General features: G+C 37.8%; 1 protein-coding gene across 3 annotated transcripts in view; it reads left to right on the top strand.

Annotated features, from left to right (window-relative positions):
• The window catches only part of MLLT3 (MLLT3 super elongation complex subunit), a 251,680-nt gene that overhangs the window by 121,859 nt on the left and 101,912 nt on the right, over nt 1–27,909 (top strand). For all 3 annotated transcript variants that reach the window (XM_044756700.2, XM_014845382.3, XM_070495455.1), the window contains exon 3: nt 17,564–17,646. In XM_044756700.2, coding sequence (XP_044612635.1) covers nt 17,564–17,646 — 83 coding nt within the window. The remainder of the gene's footprint in view (nt 1–17,563; nt 17,647–27,909) is intronic.

The following is a 27,909-nucleotide window of genomic DNA, read 5'->3' as shown; positions in this document are numbered from 1 at the left end:
AATATTCCACAAGCCCTGATGGAATTTGGAATAGAAATGTTCAGAACATGTTCTTGCAAATGGGTATGTTTATTTAAAGTGCTTTCCATGGATGTTGAATTCAGAATCAGTTTACAAGCTGTGGGAGAAAATTGCTCTCGTTAAATTATTGTCGTAGGATACTCCTTTGGTCTGCATTTTTTTTTTTCTTTGGTCAGACTGCTTGTAGGGCTCTGTCTTCTTGAGCTAACAGCTAGATCAGAGAGGGCGCTGTGTTTGTAGCATGAAATCAAATCAGGATGGGGTAAAAGCTAAGAGGTAGAGCTCAAGGTCTCTGCTAAATGAAGGCAGAGGCTTTTGGAGGTAGACTGAGGCTTGTAGTGTATGGGCGGGGAGATTCATGTACAGGAGCAGACTGACGTGATAAGGTAGGTCCATTTACAAGTAATAACTTGAAAGTAATTGACTTGGCATAAGGAATATTATTTGTGGGCCAGATAGTGATGGAAAATGAAAGTACTCAGGGCTGCATTTGGATATTAGTATCTACCCAAACCTAATTTTCAAGGTGTCCTAGTCTTCTAAATTTAGCTAGCATTTAGATTATAACAGATGCAGACTCTTTACCACTTCTCCAAATGCCCTCCTCCAGTTTACTCGTTTATTTAAGTAGGTTATTATGAAAGTTTCTGTGTGGTCTTAAGCTGAAATTACTGAAGAATCTTTTGTTTCAAATCAGTCCAATAATTAAAGTTATAGAAATAATGTCAAGGTCCTCAGAATTGATATATTGCAAGTTTAGGAGCCAAGAGACAGAAAAAGACACTCCCGGCCGACACTTGCAAATCAGAAGCAGCTGCGGCAAGGTCAGAGTCCCCGGGTGTCAAGGGGCGGGTTATTTTATCATCAGTTCAGGGAGTCGACTTTATTCCATGTCACTAGGCATTTGACACTTCTATTGGGCATTATCTCTAGCCTTCTAGGAACAGACATCAAGCAAGAGTGTGGCACAATAAATTCTATTTGTGCAATGACTAGAAAGTACTGTAGTAAATTGCAAGTTGCACAATAATTATTTATGTATTGAGCTTCGTTGTCGTCTGTGGGCCAGGCTTTGAGTCCATTACTTGTTAAACGGCCTACAGCTACTTTGCTCTTTGCATTTATTAGCACAGTTGGGTTTTTTGTTGTCTTTTGCTTTTTCGTTTAGGATTATGGTTTTCATAGCAGTGGCAGTATGGGATTACTCTGTTCTTGACGTTTCTTATGGGAAGAGTTTGTGTATTATCTGGTGGTTTAAGCCTGAATTTTGCACCCAATCCTACTCCTTACCAACCAGTGAAAAGCAACTGTTGTTTAGTCTCTGATGTTTAGAAAGTTCCTTCTATGACCACGTCCGTGTTTTCCTGGCAAGGACTGCTTGATCAGTTAACAGACATACCCTTTGTGTTATTATCACATTAAGAATCATGAACTTACTCCTGAACATTTTGTTTTGTTGTCCTTCTGTTTTTTTTTTTTAATTGCAATTGGTGAAACTGAGCGTTATAACAGTTTTTGTATTATTAAAATAGTGTTAGACAGAAAAGGAAATTTTAGGGGATGATTGTACACAATCCTTTGGTCTGTCAAAAATAATGATGTTTTAGAAAGCGATGTAATTTGTGGGATAAAGGAAATAACTTCACCCAGTGGATGGAGGAAAAAAACAGCTGTGTAACTGAAGCAATGAGAAAAAGTGATTCATGGAAAGAAAGAAGGTCTCTGCTTAGAGCCGGGTGAATGGGAGAGAATCTCTAGGCAGTGGCTTGCACACGGGAGCAGGTGTCAGAATCGTGTGGAAGGTTTGGGATAGCGCATCGCTGGGTCTACCCTGGAGCTTCCGATTCCGGAGGTCTGGGGTGGCGACTGAGAACGGGCATTTCTCACAAGTTTCCCAGGTGGTACTGGTATTGCTTATCCAGAGACCACTGCTCTGGTGTAGTTAAACTCACACAGTGAGTCTTAGCTAGGAATTTCTTCTTTTAAGTAGATATAGTGTTAGTGACACTTCAGAAAATGACTGAATTGCAGTTGAAGTTTGTTAGTGAGGGTGACTGACTCTTGATTGATGAGGGGAGGAGGATTGAATTCTAATTAAATTGCTGAACTAATATGAGTAAGGAAACAATATGGGTTAGAACTTGATATATTTCTAAATTTGGTTTACTTGGTATTTGTATTACAGCTTACAGCTTTTGAAAGTTGTTTTTCTTTTAACCAGAACTGTTGCATTAAAAACATGCACGTGTGTACATATGTGGTTGACTTAAAACCATCCTGAAGTTTGTTCTATACAGAATGGTCAACTGTTGCTGCTAGAAACTTGGCATTTTCATTCATTTAATGTTGCAACCTGGGGATGGGGGAGGGCTTAGTTGAAATCCTTAATTGGGATTAAAATGCCTGGGTAGAAAATACCTGGGGCCGGCCTGGTGGCATAGCGGTTAAGTTCACATGCTCCGCTTTGGCAGCTCAGGGTTCGCTGGTTCGGATCCCAAACACAGACCTATGCACCAGTTATCAAGCCATACTGTGGCAGGCACCTCACAGATAGAGTAGAGGAAGATGGGCATGGATGTTAGCTCAGGGCCAATTTTCCTCAGCAAAAAGAGGATTGGTGGTGGCTGTTAGCTCAGGGCTAATCTTCCTCAAAAAACGAAAACAAAAAACCTAACTATGATTTATTTGAGGATAAGTCCTTATTTTATTCATGCTTGTATTCTTAGTCCTGATGTGTAATAAGTATGCAATGCTTGTGAAAGGAGTAAATGAATGGGCAGCAACACACTTGTTGGAAATAATTAGGCAGTGGTGGTGGTGGTGGAAACCATCTCAGAAGATTAACCCACCCCAGGAAATCCATTAATGACTTGAAAAATTTGCATGTTAGCTTATTAATATAGTTTCTGTTATCTCAATAAATTTAAGGCAAATAAAAATCCTAATAGAGTTAAATAATATTGGAGTTTTTAGTCTCAAAACAAATCTCTAGAAACATATTTTGATAGCCATAATACATTATCTAAATGAAACTAGGATTAAAGCCATGCAGAGAGAACAAAAGCATTAAACTAAAATATGAAGTCCAAGTTAACCATATTTGTAAAGGAATTAAGGAACTTCCAAATTTATATTATTAATTTCATCTTAATAGTTTAGCAGAATCATGCTATCCTAACTTTAATATATTTTTTAAGGTCTTCATTTTCCTTGCTGTATTGGTGGTGAGGGCGTAATATCCACATCCTACTAGAGTCCTCTACCCATAAAATGGTGGGAGATGTTCTTAGGGCCGAGACTAAGTTTTAATATTTCTAACACCCAACACTTGGTTAGTCAGAAATTTTGGCTAATAGCACCTTCTCTTTGACCCCATTTAGTGGAAGTATGCATAACTGTTGACAAAATCGTCATGTGTTGAGACTAATGTTTGGAGGGAATTTTGCTTTTACAAAATAGTTTTTTCATAACATACCTAAAATATTACATTGGATCTGCACAGTGATGCTTCTTATTATTTTTTGGATAGAAGGATCTGAGGTAGAAAGAAGTCATATAACTTGCCTAAAGTTACTTACTCTAGGTAAGAAATGTTAGAGCCAGGTGGAGAACACAGATTTGCGGGCTCTACCTCTGGTTTCTCTGTAAAACTCAACTAATTCAATACCAATGTATTGTGTCTTTTTTCATAGGAAATTGTATATAGTGGAAGGTACACCCAAGTGGGAGACCTTGATTTCTCTTCTCCTTGACTTTGCAAATGTTTCAAATTCCAGAAACCTTGCTCTTCTCTTAATTTCTCTTGACTGCATTCAGCATCACTGTTTTAAACATTTTTCTTTTATTATACAAGAAAGAATTTTTGTTTTTGTAGAAAAATGGGAAGATACAAATAAGCAAAAAGAAAAAAATACTTTTCATCCAAGCATCCAGCATAGAGTGCTTGGCAGAGAAGCCATTAATAAATACCTATTGATTGAATGCCAGGAATTAGCTCCCTGACCTCTGGGTAAATTGCTTAAGTTGTCATATTCCATCTGTAAAAGGGGTGGCTGGCAGGGCTCTTGCACTACTTATTTCCTTACGTTATAGATTTATGTGACATCAGTGATCTTTCAGGGACTTGGTGAAAGGTGTTAAATAAATCATACCTTTATGATGATCTCTAAGGAAGAAATTATTTGAAATTTGCTGTCTTTAAATATCTTACTCCTATTTGTCCTAAGGAGGAAAGAAAATGACTTATTTGCAATGTATGATATGGGTTTATTTGGGGAGTAGGTGAGTGTGAGGGCAAAGGCATTTATTTATAAATAAATCATCATTATAAAATATTAGAAACTTCTTCCTGTGATATTTCAAGTTCTGTTGTTTAATTTACACCCTCCCTGATCCCAAACTATAGTCAGATGGATTTAGAGTTTATCTACCAGCATTTCTTCATGACAATAGAATAACAGGGAAAAGGAATTGTTAGAGTAGGAAAAGCTTATTGGATTTCTTGGAGGTCTTTCTGTTTGATTGTATTTACTCCATGGGTGTGATATGGAGATGTGTGTATTCACATGATTTACTTAGTTCATTAGGTGATATCAGCATCATTGTCCAAAAATGTGACTATTTGGAAGAGAAACTAAATTAGATAGTGGGTTTTCAACATAGGATATGGCAGCACACAAGAAGAACACTTTTCATAAAATACAAATGTACCTGTTGTCCCATGATAAATTTAAATGATCCAGGTTTTTCTCCAGATGGGATTACAATGCCTCCAAAATATTTACTAGCATGATAAGCAACTTTTCTTTCTCCTGTTGTTTTAGCACTATTTTATACTTCTCAGACTTTCTTATAGCTGAATTTGTATTTCCATTCCGTAGGCTCTGCGTCCACGTGGGGAGAAATACGTGCATGCATTTTCTTAAGCCCTCTGTTAGAATGGCTTGGGACTGACTCAGCTGACCCAATGGCTGGACATTCAAGTCAACAGACAAAAAAAGCACTCTGGAAACATAAATTTCTGGCTTATTCTTTGGAAACTTTCTTTTCTTTTTATATAAATGAATTGGGCTATAAGAGAATTCTGCAAAAAATTAACCGAAAAGCTCTTAACAAAATTCACATTTCTATTAATTTTTTTTGATATTTAATAGTTCTAGAGTGAACTTTTAAAGTATGATATAATCAGACTTTAATATGTAATTTTGCACTTAAGGTCCGATAGTTTTATAATAGGAGTGGGTCGTTGCAAAGGTTATTTTGGGACTTAGCTTGCCTTCCTTCAGTTTTATAATTTATCTTTTGAAACTGACTCAGTGAAAGTTATTATGATCACACCTTAAGAGGAGGAATTTTTCTTCTGATTTGCACTGAATGGGCGAACATTAGCTAGCTCTTCAAGTTAGGGTCTTAATTATTCTCTGCTTTGACCTTTGCCTGTAACATTTGGTTTGAGTTGTGTTCTTCTCTTTGACTTTAAGATTCAACCACTGGCAGGAGCCTTATTTAATCTTTCTATTGAGCTGTTTCATCTCCTTGAATAGGGCATAAACCTATTCATCAACCTATCTTTCATACAGGCATGCTGTTCTGGAATACTATTAAGATTGAGTGCGTTGTGGCAGGGTGCATTCTATTTAAAAAGCAATGTAACATGTTTCAATGTGATTAAGAACAAGAGTGTTACAAGTGCAATATATAGTAAAATCATAACACTCAAGGGCTTTTTACAGAATGTGCTATGCTTAATGTGCAAACAGTTGATTTAATTTTTTACTTTAGCTTTTTAAAAGCATGATGTTTCTCATAAATGGTGCCAGTATGTTCTGATGTTTCATTCCTTAATACTTGACTTGATATGCTACTATAACTAAATTATATCAGGTTCCTGAGGAATCAAATTTCTGGTTTGATTTATACATGTAAAACAGGCTCTTACTTGGCAGATTAATCTGACTTCACAATCAGAATGGAAACAAGAAAATGAAAATCTAATTCATAGATTTTTTTTCTTGTTGTTATAGGGCAGCCTCTATTAAAGAAATTCAGTATACATTTATTTACTAGTCTAAAAAAATAAAATTCTCCTCTAATAAAGGGAAGCCTTTACCAAGAAACAATAAAAAATAATTAAAGTTTGATTTTGAGTCTTTGTTCTTGTTGTTCTTTTGTTTCTTTTGTCCCAATTTCCTGATTGTGTTAGGGCAGAGATGGTATTTCGCTAATAGATGTTTTATGCTGAATCGAAGATACTAAAAGCTTGCCTTCAAGTTAGAAGAGAAGTAGCACATATGCCTCGTCTTTGGAAGAATAGAATTTTAGATCTAGAAGCTGCCTCTGAAGTGGAAGCTGGCTCCTTATGCGACAGAGAAGGTCTGGAGTGCACGGTTAAAGGGACTCTGCAAAGGTCAGGTGGCGAATTTGTGGTAGAAATGGAACCAGAACCATGTCTCTTGAGTCCTTGCTAATTTTTCTTTTCCTGCGCCACAGGTCTCAAATTCAGATGACATTGCTGCTTTCTACTCCTTTGTTTTATTGCAGTGTTTCAGGATTAGTGCTTCGTAAGACATATACATATTAGACATAACCTTGGAAACTTTATTTACTGCCTTTCACAGCATGTGCTACCTTGGGCTTTCTGACTTTGAAGGTTGGCTGACAGTGTGGACCGACTGCTGGTACTTTTAGTGGTGGATTGAACCGGATGAATTCCAAAGCGAGGAATATTTTCTTTTTCCGTATATCCTTGTCAAGAATCTATAAGGCCCAAAATAAAACCAGATCTAAGAATGTTTAGTTAAACTGTAAATATGTATATTTAAATCTGTTCTTTGAAGGGTTTTGGGCAAAGTCCAAAATAAGTTCCTAATGTTTATGGTTTGTATTCTACTACTGTTAGATAACTGGATGTTTTCTAGTTTCTAGAAAATGTTCTAAAGCTTGATGGGAATTATGTCATTTATGCCTTCAACATGGATGATCTCTTAAAGCTTAAAGGAACTGTGTGTTGTACCTAATAGCTTTGGCTCCATTTCATGACTGAGAGAACAGAGCGTATTATGTGAGTGTCCATGGTGGGACCTGAACCAAGGGGTTCCTCTCGAAAGCTCTGGCCCTTGACCACTAAGCACTTGTGCTTCCACGTTACACGTAATTTCCTCTGCCGCAAAATGCCGCCTATTGCTAACCTGAAGTTTTCAACTGACCTTTGGTTTAAGTGAGCAAAACACTTTTAGAGTTCTTACAATAAGTTTCAGCAGTGTACTTGAGAATTCTCATGTTTATATTTGGGATCCAGTAGTAACTTCTGGTAACCTTCACCTTCTTTTTCCTCCTCTTTCTTCATATTCACTCTCAATTTTCCACACTTGCCACTCTCCTAAGTTTATTTGGAGCAGTGGTCAATGTGCCTTGTGCATTGTTGGATACCTTCATTTCTATTCTCATGAGTAAGTGATTCTCGATGAATTCCCAAGTAAGATTAAAGCTGCTCATCGTTGGCTCCTAAATTCTTTATCAATATCCTGTTTTTTACCTTCCTCTTAGAAAACTGATTTCCTTCATATCTCAAGATTGAAAAGAACCGTGAAGAAATACCTAATTCAGTCACCCGTCCAGTGGAATGTTTCTCGCATTCTCCAACTTGTACTATAAGGTTCTCTTCCTAAGGTTTTTCTCAAATCATTACTACTCATTAAATTTTTTTTCTTCCTCCTTTTGGCAATATCATACCTGCTTTCTTTAAACTAAAATTAAACCCAGTGGCTGACTCTGCTTCTCCCTGGTTTGTTCCCTAAGCTTTTCAGTTTGTGTGGTCCCATCTATACTATTAATAGTTTTTGTGTTCGTTCTCATTTTGCTTTCATTTATATTTGTACTGTTTCCCTTTACTAAGTAATTCCTGGAATTCAGAGACCATGATGACCATGCATTTAGCACTGCATTTGATGATTTGATCTACAAAGAATAAAGGCTGTTCTTTGTCCTGTTACTATCTATCTCTATTTAGCCCAAAGACGTGGGAGAGCTGCAAAACTGAGGAATCGATGTAGCTCACTTTCTTTATGTCAGGATAGGCAGGAAACAGTAGATCACTACTATGTTTAATAGGAGCAAGCAAAAAATCATACTCTATAAAAGGTTTACTTTAGTGATATAGGTAAATTTTTATAATGTTTTTTTTTTTGAGAAATATGAGCCCTGAGCCAATCTGCTGCCAATCCTCCTCTTGTTTTTGCTGAGGAAGACTGGCCCTGAGCTAACGTCCATGCCCATCTTCCTCTACGTTAGCTGTAGGATGCCTTCCACAGCATAGCTTGACAAGCGATGTGTGGGTCTGCACCCGGGATCTGAACTGGTGAACTCCGGGCCACCAAAGTGGAACGTTTGAACTTTAACTGCTGCACCACTGGGCCGGCCCCTTTATAATGTACTTTTGAACAGTGGTTTCAGATTTTATTTTAGCAGTGGCTTACTTCCCCCCCCCCACCCCCCCACATAATCTTAAGGGACCCTAATACTGTATCTAAAATTCAGGATTGGTTCTTAGACTATTTAAATTTTCATTGTTTGGGGCAAAAATGCCCTATTGCTTTTGTAAAAGCAATACACGCTACAGTACACCACTAACACACACTGCAGGAGTGTAGGGTTTCCTGGAACACAGTTTGAAAACCTTTGCTTTAGAAGGGTGGAGATATAGGATCTTCCCTGGTTTGTTTGAGAAGATCGGAAGATTGTCAGGCTAAACAGGAACCACATTCCTGTATACACAATGTATAAACAGTTGCCATCATGTTACTGTCACCCTCATTCTGTCTTCATTTGTAATAACTAATGGAGCTTAAATCAATTAGATGCTTAGGATAGTCTGTCTTTGTGCCAAATGCTAAACAGAAAAACAAAGTAGAGTCCAAAAGATACTGAAAAGAAATCTTGTTCTTAACCCTTCCTCTAAAGTTAGAATAGTTCTACTTCCTTCCCTGGAAGCATTTGTCTTTCCTACTGAAAAGGGGATAAAGCAAAAATGAATTGAGAAGAGAAAAATTGGATCATTGACTTTTTTTTGCATCATTATTTTTCAGTGTTTCTGTGAAGTTAGGTTGTGGTGATCTCTTAGGCTGTTGTATTTTTTTATAGTGGGAAATGTCTTAACTTCGATTTATTATGTTTGATTATCTTATAACACATTGCCACTTCTGTCACCCGAATACAGTTGATAGCTCTCTTGTGTATAACACCATTTCATCATCCTCTGCACTGAATACTTAAAGGGCAAGTATTAAAAATGGAATTGCATGCTATGTAAGAAAAGATGGATGTAACACATTTAAAAGTGGCTCTTATACACTGCATACTTAATAAAGAAAAAAATTTATTCCAGTTGAAAAAAGTCTCTTTAATATGAATATATGTGTTTGAGAAAATTGTGACTGTATTCTAATATTTTGAATGTCATCACTCTCGTGCTCTTCTTTTCTCTTGTGAACCAGGTAATTTTTTTCCTTGCAGCACTATTTCCCTCCCCTTGAATAGATAGCTTGTCACTTGTGATCTTTCTTTTTCTCAAACCATACTTAAAATGCACAGTTTTTTTTTTTATAGTTGGTGTTTCTTAGTCCAGACGCTTCCTTCTGTACTGTGTTTAGGAACTCTGAAATTTCAAGGCACAGCCTTTTTTCAAAAAAATGTCTGTCATTTAAGATTAGGTTATACAGTTCCCAAGAACTGTATCTATCTTCACTGTGAAGAATTTAAGATTAGGTTATATAATTCCCAAGAATTATATCTATCTTCTTCATGAAGAATCATAATGAAGACTTTTAAAGGAGATGTATTGCTTTCTTGGGAGTTTGTAGCATTGAGAGAATTTCAGATTTGAGAAATGAGCTTGTGAAATCATAATAGCCAAACCTGTGTGGGTGTTAAATGGTGAATTCAGGATGGAAGAGAAGTTCGGGAGGGAATGTTCAGAAAGGAGGAAGTGGCCTTTACCTCCAGGTGAGGGACTAAGCAGCCTGGAGGCGATTGTAAGGACAGGCTGTCTTTAGGTTGTTGACACATCCGCCTCTGTAAGCAGCATAAATAGCATTTTTTTTTCCTGCCTGGCCAACGCATACCCTGCTCCTTTCTTTCTCTCAGATCTCAGCTTAAACGTCACCTCCTCAGAGTGGGAATACTAATCTTAAAGAAAACGGAGCTCCCCATTCTCCTCACATCAGCCTGCTTTATTTTCACATTGGCACTATTATTCTACTGTTTTATACTCACTGAACCAATTACCACTCAATACTTTCTTTCTCAATATCTCCTTGTGTGCGCATTCTCTTTCTTCTCTCCTCCTCCCTCCTCTGCCTCCCATCAGTGGATGTAAGTTTAATAAGCGCAGGGCCCCTGTCAGTTGTGTTGATTGCTCTATCTCCATTCTCTGGAATAGAATCTGCACTTAGACAGCGATGTCTCTGGCTAGACTGTCGCCTGCTTGAGAGCAGGACTCCACCTAATCTTTGTGGCCTTATGATTAGATAGTGCCTGTTAGGTTGAATTAATTAGGCTAGTATTATTGAGAAAAATAAATTAATATTAATGAGGAAATAGGATAATTTTATAAATGATGACATTAAATTTCTTTTGTCCTCTCTAAATAAAAAGCAGCCCCAGTCTTATTGGTAGCTGGGCCAAGTGTAAAATTTGGGGTGACACTTTGATGCCGGAGGGCTGTCCCAAGGGTTGTTTACTTCTGCTACATCCAGAAATCAGGAGGTGATTATTGTAGGAAGTGGGCCCTTTAGTGGCTCTTAATGTATTTGAATAAATGATAAAAAGCTGCAAAAAGGAGAACTATGTGGTGTGGGTTTTTTTTTTTTTTGGTGAAGAAGATCGGCCCTGAGCTGACATCTCTTGCCAATCTTCCTCTTTTTGCTTGAGTAAGATTGTCCCTGAGCTAACATCTGTGCCAATCTTCCTCTATTTTATATATGGGATACTGCCACAGCATGGCTTGACAAGTGGTATGTAGGTCCATGTTTGGGATCTGAACTTGTGAACCCTGGGCCACCTAAACAGAGCACTTGAACTTAACCACTATGCCACCAGGCTGGCCCCAGAGAACTGTGTTTTTGATGACCAACTTTTTGATGATGTAGTAGTTTGCACTGAAATGAAGATGCTCCTGCCAAATATTGGGAGGGTCTTAGTTGTTTCCCTAGAAGATTATTTTCCATGTAGCTAATGTTGCTTTTCTGGGTGGACTTTCTGAAATATATTTTTCCCAAGGTTTAACTTTAAAGAAAATGATGGTCACCCTTAAGATCGAAATCTCAAGATTTTTCCATTTGAATAATTCTCAAGAAAAAAATTAGGTCTTGTCTCTACTAGGCCAATTATTTGAAGCAATGCTATATATTAAGTTATATTGAGGGAACTTGGGGCAAGTTGGTGGAAGTACTATCAATTTTAGTGAGCGACATAAGCTTGAGGATTTATATTTAATATTTCCTAACAATTCATGATGTTATCTAGTTTGGGGCAATTTCTGTATTTTGTTGGCTCATTTGTTTTAGGTTCCTTGAAGAGCTGATTATGAAGGTGGTCTTATTTTAATATCATGGTTATATTCCCTCAAGATGAAGTGTATTGATTTAACTTCAGCTAGATGGGCTCTGCTAACTCTAATGACGTAACTCTTCAGAAAGCTAAAAATGTGCATATTTTAAAAAAGAATATCCTCCTTTTTTTTTTTAACCTCAGGAGAGAGAGGCTAGAGATATTCTGAGTCTATAAGTAAAGATGCCAAGTTACTAACAAATGAAGTCGTTTTTATGTATCATCATCAAGACTTTTTCAATATGGCCAATTTGGAATCTTGAACTCTTATTTCAAATCTAGGAATTTTCTGTAGCATTTCAAAATTAATGATCCTTCTTTTATGTGTGTAATCGATTTTTAGCCACCTGAACTTTCTGAGTGTGTATAGTATGAGGTTCTCTATACAAGTATAAGCTTTATCCATATTATCTGTTTTTCCTTCATCATTTCTAGTGTTTCTGCTTATGCTGTTTGACTTTCCTAATGCCTTTACTCCTACTTTCTGCTTGCCATCCAGGCCTTTCCTCTCAGCTGCCAGGCTTTGTCCATCTCTTCCTTTGAAGCTCATACTGAAGTTATGTTTCATTAATTCAACTCAATTTTGTAGATGGTGGGCTAGGTTCAGACAGGAGACACAGCCTTAGCCCTTGGAAAGCACAGAATTAAATTGAGATGAGCGTGGGGCTTGATAGTATCGGTATATTAGGATGAGCTAATATGATGCGATGAGAAAAAAGGTTGGACCCGGAAGAGGGAAACTGCCATTTTTGCTTTGGAGTTTTGGCGGAAGGCTCTCCAGAGGAGGGGCTCTTTGAGTTGGTCCTTGAGTGGTGAATTCGAGGAGTAGACAGGTGTTCCCCATCTGCCCAGTTAGCTAACTGTATCTGGTTTGTTTCTTTAAAACTTTATGAAAGCTAATTGTTCAGTTCTCTTATGTGGTCACAGTTCTTTATTGCATAGGAAGCAGCTAGCTTTTTAGAATTGCGCTTGAATTAAAAAAAAAATAATCAACCAGGTAAAAACAACTCAACAATACAACTCAAAAGTTGCTCAATGTTACCTTTAATCCTTTTTCAAGGAAATGAGGAAGTGAGACAAAGGGGGAAAACATTTTTTGTTGTTTAGAAATATTTGTTTTGAAATGGGCTGAATAGAAGCAATGGCGGAATCATTTTGTGTGTGTGTGTGTGTGTGTGCGCGCGCGTGCTTATAAAAACAAAAACAAACCCCAACTGTTGATTTTTGTTCTTTTCATAATGTCACAAGTGTAAGCCTCGGCCATGTTCAGTGGCAGTGTGGTGCTCAGACGACTGGATGTTAGCCTTAGACTTCCAAACACTACGCAGAACAGCTGGGGGCAGAGACATGGGCCATGCAGCACCCTGTCTCACTACTCTTGGGGGCTCTGACATGGTGGAACTAAAGCAGGAAGGGGAGGGGTCCAAGATGCTCAAGTTGGAAGGGACATTTGGCCCAAAGCAGTGGTAATAACCAATCTCCATCTAGAGAGAGTTTGATGTGCTTCCTTCCTGAAGGGCTCTGCACAGTAAATAAAGTAAAACCAGTAATTATCAATGGGCAACTGGGCCATGTCCTTAATGAGGGTATTCAGATGGGCATAAATCAGAGTGTCTAAGCAAACAGGCTGGAGAGAGGCTCTGGAGAGGAATCTTCCAGCTGTTTTCCTAAGGATTAGGGAAACAATGGTTCCTAATGATATTCTTTAAAGCTTAAATGAGGGTCTTATGGATCTGGAAGACTTTCTTTTTTTTTTTTTTGGTGCTAAAAAAATGGGATCTTTTGATTAATTGATTAAATTTATTTATTGTATATGTATATGTAATTTATTATGTAAGCACAAATTCATTTATTCATCTGAGGAGCATTTATTTCTCTGTAGCAAGCATAGCTCTTTTTCAAATCTTTTTCTGCTAAAGGAAGAATATTTAAAATCTCAGGTAATAAGCAAGGATTTGACTTATTCCAGGTTAACCAAGTCATGACCTTTTTTCCTTTTCATATATTTTTCTTCCTTGTGTACATCTTTTGCTCAACTTAAAAATTAAGTAGATTAATGGTCAATGTGTATAGTTAGCATCATACTGTATATTATGTATATGGCTCTATATCGTGCCTGTTATTTTGAAAAGCTATTTTAGGAGCAAAAGCACATTTACTCATTATTTAAAAAAACTTTGGTCTCTTCCTCTAAGGCATGAATTTTGGGTATTGTGTGCTGATGGACTTTCATGATACGTGTGATTAATTGGACAGAGAGAGTTTTGAAAATGTCTCCTTGGTACAGCCTTGGAGTACGTGGGTAGTCATGTGTGGAAGGAGAGGAGATGGGAGATGTTATTTATGGCTATATAATGTTAGTTTCAAAATGACCTTAGAGATCTTGTGACCCATAGGTTAACTCAATTTCTTAAAATTTGGTGCTGTCAGAATTAGAACCAGTTGCACGTTGGGTACTCAGCTTTTGAGAGACGACTCCTCTGTGGCCATACTTTCTATCACCATACCAACTTTTAAAAGTTTATGTTGATTGTAGGGAGTTTGGAGAAGAGTTTGGCTAACGTCAACTCATCGCTACTCCTAGAAAGCAGCTTCTTTAGCAGTGGTAAATTAGTGAACGGTAGCATGAATCTTGAAAAAATTCAATTCAACAAACATGTATTAAGCACCTCTTATTTGGCTCAATGTTCGTGCTCAGAGTTACAGATATGAATAATGATGGGGTTGCTGACCTCAAGGGGCTCAGTCTAGTATAGGAGTCTGAGAGGTAAATGGATGTTATCCGCCAGCCTGATAAAGTGCACCAGCCTGATAAGTGCAACAAGAGAAGCTTGGAAGAGGGACAAGGGAGACGTTCTGAAGGAGCTAACATGTGGGCTGGATTTTAATAGGAACAAGAGCTTCCAGTGATTTCTATCGAGTTAATATGCATAGTTTAAAGAATAAATATTAATCCTCCCATTTTATTGTCACCTAAAAAACTTTGATGGCTTTTGAAAGATGAATATCCCTGCAATAACTTCTGAAACGTGGCCTTTTCTTACCTAGATCTTAAGGATTATCTGATTCTCGAATGACTGAGAGGAAGAATGAGTTGGAGAGTTTAGGATGCTTACATCTTATAAAAGTGACACAGTGGTCAGTGATCATAGAAAAGGGATTCTTAATGAAGTGTCGCTGAGTGACGGAAGGTGGTCCCAAATGTGGTTCTACTAGTTTAAAAATAATTGCTTTATGTCTGATGTACTATGCCTACTGGCTAAAATGTTTTACTTTCTAACTCCTGTTTCTTTTTAAGAACTAGATTAGAAACTCATGTTGAAGATTCTGGTTATAAGATGCTCAAGTAAATAAACAAACTACTTCCCCTAATTTGACTTTCTTCAGATTAGAACTATAAATTTGTATTTGCATTGCTGCTCATTTTCTGGGATGTTTATTATGTAGAAAAAATTCCTCTTGTTTGCTTCTAATTAAGAACTCAGGGTGCTCTATAGACATTATTCATGGTTATTAATGACAGTATTGCATTTAAAAATAATTGAAGTATGAGTTGACAAATAGTTTTTTATAAAACCAGACTTCTATGGAATTGATCCATAACAGGTTATTTCCTTTGGAGGGTGGAAAAAAAATCTAAGACCTTCAACTATAAGATGTGCTCACTAACAGCTGTTTCCTATAATAGGAGCAATTTGCATGCAGAATAGAGAAAATGAATTATACAAAAGGGTGTACAGAGGAAAAGCTATAACTTCTCTGGCATGTACGACATCTCACAGAATAAACTTCCTTCAAATGACATTGGCATGATTAATCCCAAACAACCTGGACACTGAAGCTGCTGTTCTGAAAAGGGGCTCTATAGCCTGCAAATGTCGTGGGTGTAATACTAACTGGCCTTCCAGCTGGGCTGGGGTTGGGGGTGCTCAGGTATTTAGTGGCATACCCCTCAGTGTTCAGGGTATTTGAATATTCATGACAGCTTAGCGGGTGGTTTGTGGATGCGGGACTGAAGCCACTCTGAGTCCTTTTGCTGTTTCATTTTTTATTAGAGAAACTTGTAAGGTTAGGTGAGCGTCGTCATTCCTGATTTTCTTCTTCTGATGTCAGTTTGGGGTAATTTTTCTAAGGTGGGCTAAAGGAGACTGCCAGGTGTTAAAATCCTGTCTTCGGTATGCCTCTTTGTAACCATATTTGTACTCGTGGAATATCTAACCAATTTTCATGGATATCATCATCGTCTGTAATAAAAATGCCTCACACTTATATTTCCCCACATATATAGTTTCCTTGCTTTTTTGACAGCCGTGCTTACAGATGTGTAGATGATGTTCTCTCTTGTAAAGGGGAAGGAAATGGAAGCTGTCTAGAGAATCCTTACTCCAGGGTCACGGAGCAGGGTTTTCTCATCCAAAGGCAGGGCTCTTGACTTGCTGCCTCTTTTCTTTTTTCATCCTGAAAGGTTACATGATGACTGGATATTTTACGGGTTAGATTTTTCTGCCTCACTCACTCACTTATTGAGACCTTATATGGGCCAGGACCTGTGCTGTGTCTCTCCCATACCTCATCCTGTTTGATCCTCACACCGTCCAGAAGAGGAACCCGAGGTTCAGAGAAGTGGAGTAACCTTCTAGAGGTAGCCTGGCTTGTCTGAGGTGGAGCCCGGATTGGCACCCAAGTGTGCTGGATGTTGTAGCCTGAGCCCTTGTCTTGACACTGTATGTTCCTGAGGTAAATGCTTCTATCCTTGAGGAATGAAAGGAAATTACAGATGAGATTCCTGAGTATATGGTAATGAGGAACTCTTTTCATCTGAGTGTTTCAGACAGTTAATGCTTTGGGAAGATCAAAGGAGAAGAGTTGATAGTACTTCGTGGTCTGGAAAGGCCTTGGGAAGAAACTGGGATTTGAACTAGCAGAAGACACTAAGATTAGCATGAAGGTGTGATGGAAGGAATACCAGAAGGACAGGGTACGGGGGGAAGTGCTGGGCATATTTGGGGGTGGTTGATGCAGTTGAATGAAGCACAGAAGGTTTGGTGGATGACAAAAGGAGGAAGGCTGAAATGGTATGCTGGAGCCTGCTGCAGAGGACTGGGCCACCAGGCTGTGTGACCTTGGTGTTCAGCATGTACATTTTTCCTTCTTTGTGATACTACCGAATGCAATCTAGACTAAAATAATTTCAGGTGACTTGTGACTGATTTTGGTTTAATGGAAATTTTAGTAGGAGGAAATCATATTTTCTTCTTAGGGTGTCTCTCGTTTCCCAAGAGCTTGCCTAGTAGTCTTCCTTCGTAAGAAACACAAAGGGCTTATTGTTTCTTATGTATTTTTATGATGTGAATCGATTTTAAGTGTATGTATACCAATATTTCAATAAGCATTCTTTTTCTGGGGGAGCTGGGGGAGAGTGAGTCTTAATGGGCACCCATAATGTTGGGGGACTCTGGGTTTGGGATTTTCTAAGGATGGTCCTGCTACTTTTTGGCACAGAAATCAAGGCATCTCAGAGAAGCAAGGAATTTAGGGGTGGAGAGATTTACATCAAAGACTAGACATGGATAGTACTTTTGTTAGGGAACTTAGAGTCATTTGTCATGAGGAGCTGTGCTCCGTTCCCCTAAAGCTTTAGGGCAGAGTGATAACAACTGAAGCCAAGTCATTAATGATCCCGGTTGACTGTGATGAGCTAATAACCCCTTCAAGATTTGAATAGATAACTTACATATTTGATTTACTTAGGAAAATTATAGATTTTGGAGTAGATCTAAAGAGTAGACCAGAGACTCAGAAGGGGGCTTGGCAAGGAGCTGTGAAAATTAAGGATGATCTAGAAGGCAGAATGGGATTTTCTTTTTTTTAAAAAAAAGAAGAATGTCTTTTTGTCTCTTATTCTCATCTCACCTATTTTCTTTTTTTAATGTTGCAGTGTGCAAAGATCCACCTTACAAAGTAGAAGAATCTGGGTATGCTGGTTTCATTTTGCCAATTGAGGTTTATTTTAAAAACAAGGTATGTAATCTTTATCCATTAATCTTTCAGTACAAGATCCTCCATTAACCAAATGATGTTTAAAATAATTTTGATTCATAAGCACTTCTCTCACTAGATGATTTTAAAATAAAAGCTAAATTTGTCTTCTAAGAAATTTGGCTATTGTTATCTTTAATTATGAAGGAAGTAGCTAGAAAAAGATAATTTCAATTGTATGAAGTCATATTATAAGAAATTCATTAAATGTTCCTTTTAAGGGAAGAGTGATTACCACTTTGACAAAGAAGATTAATATATGTTTGTAAAATAGAAAAGAGAAATTGTGGCTTTTTAGTGAAATGCTCGTTTTCTCATTTTCGTATTTCTAGAATTTTGAGACTTGCAAAGAATATTCTCTCATTTATCTTTAGCTGATACACACATATATAACATGTATATACAGTTATATCAACTTTAGATATTATATATTTTACTGGATTTACAAGTTTTCAGCAGTCCATGTGTGGCAAAACACATAAACTGCATAATATTGGACAAATTGCTCAACCTTTGGGGCTCACTTTCCTTATTTATAAAATGGAGATAGGAGAAGAGTATCTGCTTCATACGGTGGGCAGGAGAATTAGAGAAAATGAATCTGTATAGAGTATTTAGAAAAATGCCTCATATATAAGGAAGCACTTAATAAGTGCTAGCTGTTATTTTTAATCACACTGTTTCTTCCTTTTATTCCAAAGTAATGATAATTGCTACTTTGGAATAAAAAGTGAGATAATTCACCTTTTTCTTTTGTAAGGAACTGAACGAATAGAATGTTCTGTTATCCAAGCCAGTGCTCCATAAAGTGTGGTCCTTGGACCAGCAGCATCAGCAGCACCCAAGAGCAGATTAGACATGAGCTGCTCAGGCTCCATCCCAAATCTACTGAATCAGAGTCACTGGGGGTGGGGCCTAGGAATCTGCATATTGACTAGCCTTCCAGGTGATTCTGATGCACAGCAAAGTTGGAGAACCCCTGAAGAACCCCTGAGCAGACACTCTTTCATGTTCAGTGTCCTTCCATTGGCACAATGTCCCACTGGCTTTTTCCAGTGTGTAGAAGACCCAGCCTTCAATTCAGCAAAAATCTCTTTTCATTTAAGAGAGAATTCACTTTTAATTAAGCTGTAGTAAAACCCTCCTGTAAAGTAGGAATGTGTGGATGAAAGGGATAGAGTTTATTTTCTATATTTCTTTTTTGTCTCTGAACTTGTTTCATGCACCATATTCCTGCTGCATCACCTGCCTTCAAACCTGCTACCCCCATTAATTGGTTTTTTTCAATATTTGTATTTTGGGAGCATATTTGGCATAACCTGTTTCTGTGGAGTTAAATATTTGAGTGCTTACTTTGTCCTTGGCAGTCTGCTGGGCCCTTTACATATGTTATTTCATTTAGTAGAGTTATAAGAACTTTTGAGAAGTTAGTACTGGTATTCCTATTTTACAGGAAAGGAAACTGAGTCATGGAAATGTCGAATGGCTTGTCTAAGGCCACACACAGTTGGAAAGTGTTAAAACCAGATGCTTGATCTTAGATGTTTCTCTTGATTTGCTATTCTTTTAACTTCTATTTCTTCAGAAACAGTAACTTTTTGCTAGAATAATGATTAGCTTTCTCACTAGTAATACCACAAAATTGGTCACATGTTTTTCATCAGATCAGAATTTGTTGAAATGCATTAATGTCTGCTCATGTGATATGCTTTTACATTGATGTATTGATTTGTTTTTTTCTCATTTCAAGCTAAATTTCCCTTAAGAAACTAGTTTTTAGCTTGCTTTTTAAAAAAATTTAATTCATTTATTTTTTAAAATTAAATTAAAAATTAAAATTAAAGAAATTTAATTCTTCATTTTTTAAATTTGATTAAAAGATATAATTCATATACTTACAATGTGAGATACAATTTACATACTATAAAATTCACCCTTTTAAAAAGTGTACAACTAGTGGGTTTTAGTATATTGTGCAACCATCACCACTATTTAATTCTAGGATATTTTCATCATTCTATAAAGAAACCTTGTACCCATTAGCAATCACTCCTTATTCCTTCCTCCCCTGACTCCTCACAACCCTTAATCTCCTTCCTTTATATAATTTCCTATTCTGGCCGTTCCATGTAAATGGAATATACGATACGTGGCCTTGTGTGTCTGACTGGCTTCTTTCACTTAGTATGTTTTCAAGGTTCATCCATGTTCTAGGATGTATCAGTACTTATTCTTTTCTATAGCTAAATTATATTCCATTGTATAAATACACTGCATTTTGTTTATTCATTCATAAGTTGACGGACATTTGTCTTGTTTTCACCTTTGGCTACTGGGAATAATGCTGCTGTGAACGTTCGTATACAAGTTTTTGTGTAGACATATGTTTTCAGATCTCTTGAGTCTATACCTAGATGGAGTTGTTGGCTCATAACTATGTTTAACTTTTTGAAGAACTGCCAAATTGTTTTCCAAAATGACTGTGCTATTTTACATTCCCACCAGTCATGTATGAAGGTTCCAGTTTCTCCACATCCTGGCCAACACTTGTTATTTTCCATTTTGCTTTTTTTTTTTATTACAGTCATCATAGTGTGTGTGAGGTGGTATCTCATCTTGGTTTTTTCTTTTTTAAAGATTGGCACCTGAGCTAACAACTGTTGCCAGTCTTCCTTTTTTTTTTTTCTTTCTGTTTTTTCTCCCCAAGTCCCTCCAGTATATAGTTGTATGTTATAGTTGTAGGTCCTTCTAGTTGTGGTATGTGGGATGCCACCTCAGCGTGGCCTGATGAGGGTGCCATGTCCGCACCCAGGATCCGAACCAGCAAAACCCTGGGCCGCCGAAGCGGAGCGCGTGAACTTAACCATTCAGCCATGGGGCCGGCCCCTCATCTTGGTTTTGATTTGCATTTGCCTGATGACTTGTGATGTTGAAAATATTTTCATGTGCTTATTTGTCCACCTGTTTATTTTCTTTTGACAAATGACTATTCAGACTCTTTGCCCAGTTTTGATGTATCAATTTTTAATTTAAGTGGTTGTGTTTATTGGAAGGAAGTCAGAACCTGTATCCTTACCCATCCCCCTTTTCAATATCACAAAAGTTGAATTAATGGAGATCACAGATGCTTTTCTTCCCTTTGTCACACTCCCCATTTCCAGTGTTTTATTTCATCTAGACATTGGACTGCCCCATAGGATGAGTCTAGGCTTTCAAGCTAGAAAAAGGTCTTGTCCCAAAAGAAATTAGAGGATTGACAGTTATGATCTCTTGTGAGAAGCTTCTCTCCTTTGTCGTTACCTTTTCTGGTCATTTTTACAAGTTCTCAGTTGCATAGAGAAATTTTCTGAGTTGCCCAATTTCCTTCCTTACAGAAATGACTAGAATCTCCCCATACATCAGATTTAAAAAGAAAAAATGAAGGATGAAGAGGCAGCAAGCAGTGTGTGTGTGTGTGTGTGTGTGTGTGTGTGTGTGTGTGTGTGTGTTCACACACATACACAAATTCAGTCTTGACACTTTGGGTAGTCATTCTTATGACTGAAAGACGTTATTTATTCACTTTGTGAGGAATTTTAGTTTCTTAAGATATGAAGGAAGAAAGAGGCTTATGAGATGTAGAGCAGTTATTCCTTTGGGGCCATGATAAAATAGTCACGGGGCTGAATACGGTTAAGTAGATTTTCTGTTTAGTATCCAGATTAGCCTATTTCTCTTTTCTAATTTTAGATTTTCTTTAGATTTTATACTTAATGATTGCTATTTTCACCGGTGGACGATGAGACATATATATTTCAGTGTTTATAATATGAAAAAGTTTGTTGTTAATGCCGTTGAGTTGATTCTGACTCCTAGCGGCCCTGTGTAGAGCACAGCAGAACCCTGCCTGGTCTTTTTGCACCATCCTCTCATCTTCTGGTGCTATTTCAGACCATGTTCCGCTGCTATTCACAGGGTTTTCATGGCCAGTTTTTTTGGAAGTGTGTGGCTAGGTCCTTCTTCCCAGTCTGTCTTAGTCTGGAAGCTCCACTGAAACCTGTCTACCACGGGTGACCCTGCTGGTGTTTTAAATACCAGTGGCATAGCTTTCACTACCACTACAACATGCAGCCCCCACAGTAGGACAACTGACAGATGGGTGGTATGGTTCCCTGACTGGGAAACAAACCCTGGCCACAGTGGTGAGAGTGCTGTGTCTTAACCACTAGACACCAGGCCACCACTGAGAAAGTAGAATAAAGTAGGATACACCTAACTGGGCCTATGTAAAGAAGTGGATAGTGACTGGTGGGTTAATAATAAATAGAACGCTATTGAACAGTTAAGGTAGCAACATGGATGTTTCAAGACCAAAAACGATGACAAAAATCACAGAAGTATATGTATATGGTTATGATATCATTTGTATATATTTTTATAAACCGCTGAAGCCAGGAATAAATGATGTTACGGAAAGACACATATATAGTACAAGAGCATGAGTTGAAATGTTGGCACAGGAACTAAAGGGTATTGGTTACTCAGGGAGGAGGGCTGGAGAAGTTTATATTTATAAAATTTTATTTCTTTAAAAAAAAAAAGGTAGGGGGCTGACCCCCTGGCCGAGCGGTTAAGTTCCTGCACTCCACTTTGGTGGCCCAGGGTTTCACAGGTTCAGATCCTGGTCACGGACATGGCACTGCTCATCAGGCCATGCTGAGACGGCATTCCACATGCCACAACTAGAAGGACCCACAACTGAAATATACAATTATGTACTGGAGGGCTTTGGGGAGAAAAAGGAAAAATAAAATCTTTAAAAAAAAAAGAGGTAAACACAGTGCAAGTGTTAAGATCTGTTTAATCTCAGTGGAAAGTAGATGGATGTAGTATTTTAAGTACTTTTCTATATTTTATTAATTTTTTAATTAAAAAAACTATTGCTTTGCCATGTCTTTTAATTTATCTTCTTAGAGTGTCTTAGAAACCAAAATTTTACTATATTCCAATGTGTATCTCCAAGCTGGATATATTTCTTCTTTCTTTTTTACTGAAATGATCCATGGATAAAAATTTAACAGATTAGACTGCTGCTCCAGAATGTGCATTTCATTTCTTTTGAGTATTTATCATTTTATTCATCTTTGGAGTTTTTTAAACTCTATCTTGAAGAATGAACATCCTTTACAATGATGGTTTATGAAAAAGTATCGTTCAGAGTTTTCATAGGAGATGAGACACAGCATCAAAGACTTCCGTGTGATCTTGGAAGAGTTCCTCTGCTACATATAAGGATTTCACCCTGTCCTTGGTTCCATCTCTATCCTTGTGCTTTTCTTGCTTCCAAGAAGCTTGTCTTCAGTTTTGCTCATTTATTTGACAGGTCCGTGTCAAGAGGAGTGGTGGAGTGTCAGTGCTTCTTTTGAGTTCATGTATGTTTATTCTGTATCTATGAGAATCATGTGTGTTTCAAAAACTCTAAACCAATAGGCACACTGAAACATAATCGCCTGTAGTGCGTTAGCTGTGAAAGAATCCCGTGCCTCTCTCTTTCATTCTGTCCTCAGAGAAAGTACATGAGTAAAACTCAAGGACTGAAGCAGAATGAGAGGGGTAATTTGATGTTGCCAAAAATAGATTTCCACCGCCAGGAAGTGTATTAGCTTTACATGTAGAATAAATACCATACTTTCTTGTTGGACCTTTGAGAAGAGTTGTTTCTGAGGAGCATAGATTGACAAAATGTTGATAATCTGTCCTCTAAGAAAGATATTCAGTTGGCTAGAATACAAGTTTATGGGTGCTTTTTCCTTAACGCAAAAAAAAAAATCTTTAAAAGAAAATTACATTCAGAATTCATAGAAAGATAGTCATTTTCTGTGGTCCTTACCCTTAGTTTTATTGAAAAGTGATTTTTTTTGTTTTAAACTCTGTGGACTATAAAGTGATGCTGTTACTACTGCATTCTTTTTCTGCCAGTAATTAGTCATATTCACCAATATGTTACTCTCTTTTTTTTTTAAAGATTTTATTTTTTCCTTTTTCTCCCCAAAGCCCCCCGGTACATAGTCGTGCACTCTTCGTTGTGGGTTCCTCTAGTTGTGGCATGGGGGACGCTGCCTCAGCGTGGTCTGATGAGCAGTGCCATGTCTGCGCCCAGGGCCCGAACCGACGAAACACTGGGCCGCCCGCAGCGGAGCGCGCGAACTTAACCACTCGGCCACGGGGCCAGCCCCTATATTCACCAATATGTTACTCTCTTTTTAAAAGTGTGCGGGAGTAGACTCTTAGTAAAAGTGTGTGGAATAAAACTAAGGAGTTTTATTCCCTTGACTCCGTTTAACCATTGTTAACTATTTAGTATATAGCCTTTCTAAATTTTCCCCCATGCATTTGCATAGATAAACTGTGTGTCAATGTAGAGATGGGGGGGGCATAATATATCAATCTTTAATATTTTTCTGTGACTTGCCTTTAATTCATTTAGCAATATAGCTTTCCAAGTCAGTATTTTTAAACATCTGAATGGTATTCCATGGTAATGTTATACTCACATGCAGATCATTCCTATTTTTTTTGCTATTTTAAACAACGCTACCGTAAACATTTTATAATATATATATATATATATATATATATATGTCTTTGTACACATATTTGAATATTTCTATGGAAGAGATTCTTGCAAGCAGAATTACTGGGTCAGGGCATCATTTGCATTAATTATGTTGATAGATAACTGCCAAAATGTCTTCCTAAAAGGCTTTACCAATTTACACTCCCAATTACAAGCATACCTCAGTTTTATTCTGCTTTGCAGATATTGCATTTTTTACAAATTGAAGGTTTATGGCAACCCTATGTTAAGCAAGTCTGTTGGTACCATTTCTTCAACAGTATTTCTCACTTCATGTGTCTGTGTCACCTTTTGGTAACTTGCGCAGTATTTCAAACTTTATTATTATATTTGTCATGGTGGTCTGTGATCAGTGATCTTTGATGTTACCATTGTAATTGTTTTGGGGCTCAAGAACCATGTTCATATAAGATAGCAAACTTAATCGATAAATGTTGTATATGTTCTGACTGTTCCACTGACTGGCTGTTTCTCCCTCTCTGGCTATTTCTCTCTTCTTTCCATCTCTTCTGGCCTCCCTGGTCTCTGAGACACAACAATAGTGAAATTAGGCCACTTAATAACCCTACACTGGCCTCTGAGTCTTCAAGTGAAAGGAAGAATTGCATGTCTCTCACTTTAAAGAGAGAAAAGCTAGAAATGGTTAAGCTTAGTGAGGAAGGCATGTTGAAAGCCAAGATAGGCCAAAAGGTAGGCCTCTTGCACCAAACAGTTAGCCAAGTTGTGAATGCAAAGGAAAACTTCTTGAAGGACATTAAAAGTGCTACTCCAGTGAACACACAAATGATAAGAAAATGAAACAGTCTTATTACTGATATGGGTAAGTTTTAGTGGTCTAGATAGAAGATCAAACCACCCACAATATTCCCTTAAGCCAAAGCCTGCTCCAGAGCCACGCCCTAACTCTCTTCAATTCTATGAAGGCTGAGAGAGCTGAGGAAGCTGCAGAGGAAAAGTTTGAGCCAACAGAGGCTGGTTCATGAGTTTTAAGGACAGAAGCCATCTCCATAACATAAAAGTGCAAGGTGAAGCAGCAAGTGTTGATGTGGAAGTTGCAGCAAATTATCCAGAAGATCTAGCTAAGATAATTGATGAAGGTGACTGCACTAAACAACAGAGTTTCAATGTAGATGAAACAATCTTATATTGGAAGAAGGACTTTCATAGCTAGAAGCGAGAAGTCACTACCCGACTTCAAATCTTCAAAGGACAGGCCAACTCTCTTGTTAGGGGCTAATGCAACTGGTGACTTTAAGTTGAAGCCAATGCTCATTCACCATTCCAAAAATCCCAGGGCCCTTAAGAATTATGCTAAATCCACTCTGCCTGTGCTCTATAAATGGAACACCAAAGCCTGGATGAAGGCACATCTCTTTGCAATGTGGTTTGCTAAATATTTTAAGCCCACTGTTGAGACATACTGCTCAGGAAAAAAAGATTCCTGTCAAAATATTGCTGCTCGTTGACAATGTACCTGGTCACTCAAGAGCTCTGAGGGAGCTGTACAACAAGATTAATGTTGTTTTCATGCCCATGGATCAAGGAGTAATTTTGACTTTCAAGTCTTATTACTTAAGAAATACGTTTTGTAAGGCTTAAGCTGCCATAGTTGGCCATTCCTCTGATGGATCTGGGCGAAGTCAACTGAAAACCTGGAAAGTTTTCAAAAAATTGAAAACCATTCTAAATACCATTAAGATTTTCCATGATTCACGGGAAGAGTTCAAAATTATCTACATTAATAGGAGTTTGGAAGAAGTTGATTCCAACCCTCATGGATGACTTTGAGGAGTTCAAGATTTCAGGGGAGGAAGTAACTGCAAAGGTGGTGGAACAAGCAAGAGAACTAGAATTAAAAGTGGAGCCTGAAGATGTGACTGAGTTGCGGCAATCTCACGATAAAGCTTTAATAGATGAGGAGTTGCTTCCTATGGATGAGCAAAGAGAATGGTTTCTTGAGATGGAATCTACTCCTGATGAAGATGCTGTGAAGCGCAAAGAAATGACAACACAGGATTTAGAGTATTACATAAACTTAGTTGATAAAGCCGCTAGCGGCAGGGTTCGAGAGGAGTGACTTCGATTTTGAAAGAGGTTCTACTGTGGGTAAAATGTTATCAAACAGCATCACATACTACAGAGAAATTGTTTGTGAAAGGAAGAGTCAATCGATGCAGCAGACTTCATTGTCTTATTTTAAGAAATTGCCACCCCACCCTTCAGCAACTACCACGCTGATCAGTCAGCAGCCATCAACATTAAGGCAAGACCCTCCACCAGCAAAAAGATTACGACTTACTGAAGGTTCAGAAGATAGCAATTTTTTTTAGCAATAAAGTATTTTTAATTGAAGTACGTACATTTTTTAGACTTAATGCTATTGCGCCCTTAATAGACTACAGTATAGTGTAAACATAACTTTCTATGCACTGGGAAACTAAAAAAATTTATGTGACTTGCTTTATTGCGATATTCACTTTGTTGCTTTGGTCTGGAACTGAACCTGTAGCATCTCCCAGGTGTGCCTGTATAAGGCAGGAAACAGCCCTTCTTGTGTTTTTAGTTAATTATAACGTCATATTGACTGTTTTACAGTTTAGAGGAAAGGAAGGTAAGTAAAAAATGATCATAGTTCAATGTGATAATTACATTAATAAAGGGATGCTATAAGAGGGATGTCTAATTCAGAGTGGATTAGGAGATTTCCAGAGAATTTCATGCTTTAGCTGGGTTTTGAATAATGAGTTTGCATTAAACAGGCATGGGAGGAAAGTATGTTGGGAGGAAAGACATTTTGGGCATGGGGAGCACTATATGTGAAAGGCAAAATGAATGAGATAATGTGAAGTCCTGGGGAACTGCAAGTGCGTCAGAATTGTGGAAGGACGGGGTGTAGTAAGAGAAGCAAGGAAATGCAGGAAAGGTGTTAAAAGACTTTGATGATTATTCCAAACAAATGAGCTTTCATCCTGTAGAAAATGATAAGTCTTTTATATCAATGAAAAGATGTGATCTGATTTCTGGGTTAGAAAGATCACTCTCTTGTCATTGTGGGATATGGTCAAAAACAGGGAGGCCGCTAGGTGAGGAGGATGGCGGTCTAAGATAGGCAACGCTTATGTTGACTAGAGCAAAGGGGACAGATTTGAGTGTTCTTAAGGAAGAATGTAAAGTAGAACTTGCAGACAATTTGATGGTGATGAGTGAGGGAAAAGGAAGAGTTGGGGATGATTTTTGTGTATTTTAATCTTGGCAAGCAATTTGGATTTCTCTTTGCCAAGATATAGAGTATAGGAGAAAGGAAAGATAAAGATAACTTCAGTTTAAGATAATGCAGGAATTTGATGTTGCTGCAGGTCGACCTAGTGGTGAGGTGGGTAGACTGTAGAACACATGCCCGTGGCAGTCAAGTGAGAGCTGGGCTGGAGATAGAGAGGGGAGTCACTGTCATGTAGGTGGAACTGACTCCCTGTCAATGGGTGTCATCTCCCTGGGGAACTTTGCAAAAAGATAAAGGACACTTAAGGATCAATGAAGAAAAAAGAGAAAACTGTGAAGAAGACAGAAGGAATGCCATCAAGTATGAGGAAAACCAGGAGAGAAGGGCATCCTGATAAAAGAGGGAAGGA

Source organism: Equus asinus, chromosome 23, assembly GCF_041296235.1.
Source record: "Equus asinus isolate D_3611 breed Donkey chromosome 23, EquAss-T2T_v2, whole genome shotgun sequence".
NCBI lineage: Eukaryota > Metazoa > Chordata > Mammalia > Perissodactyla > Equidae > Equus > Equus asinus.
The sequence above is the reverse complement of the archived record's forward strand: the minus strand, read 5'-3'. Positions and strand labels throughout refer to the sequence as shown.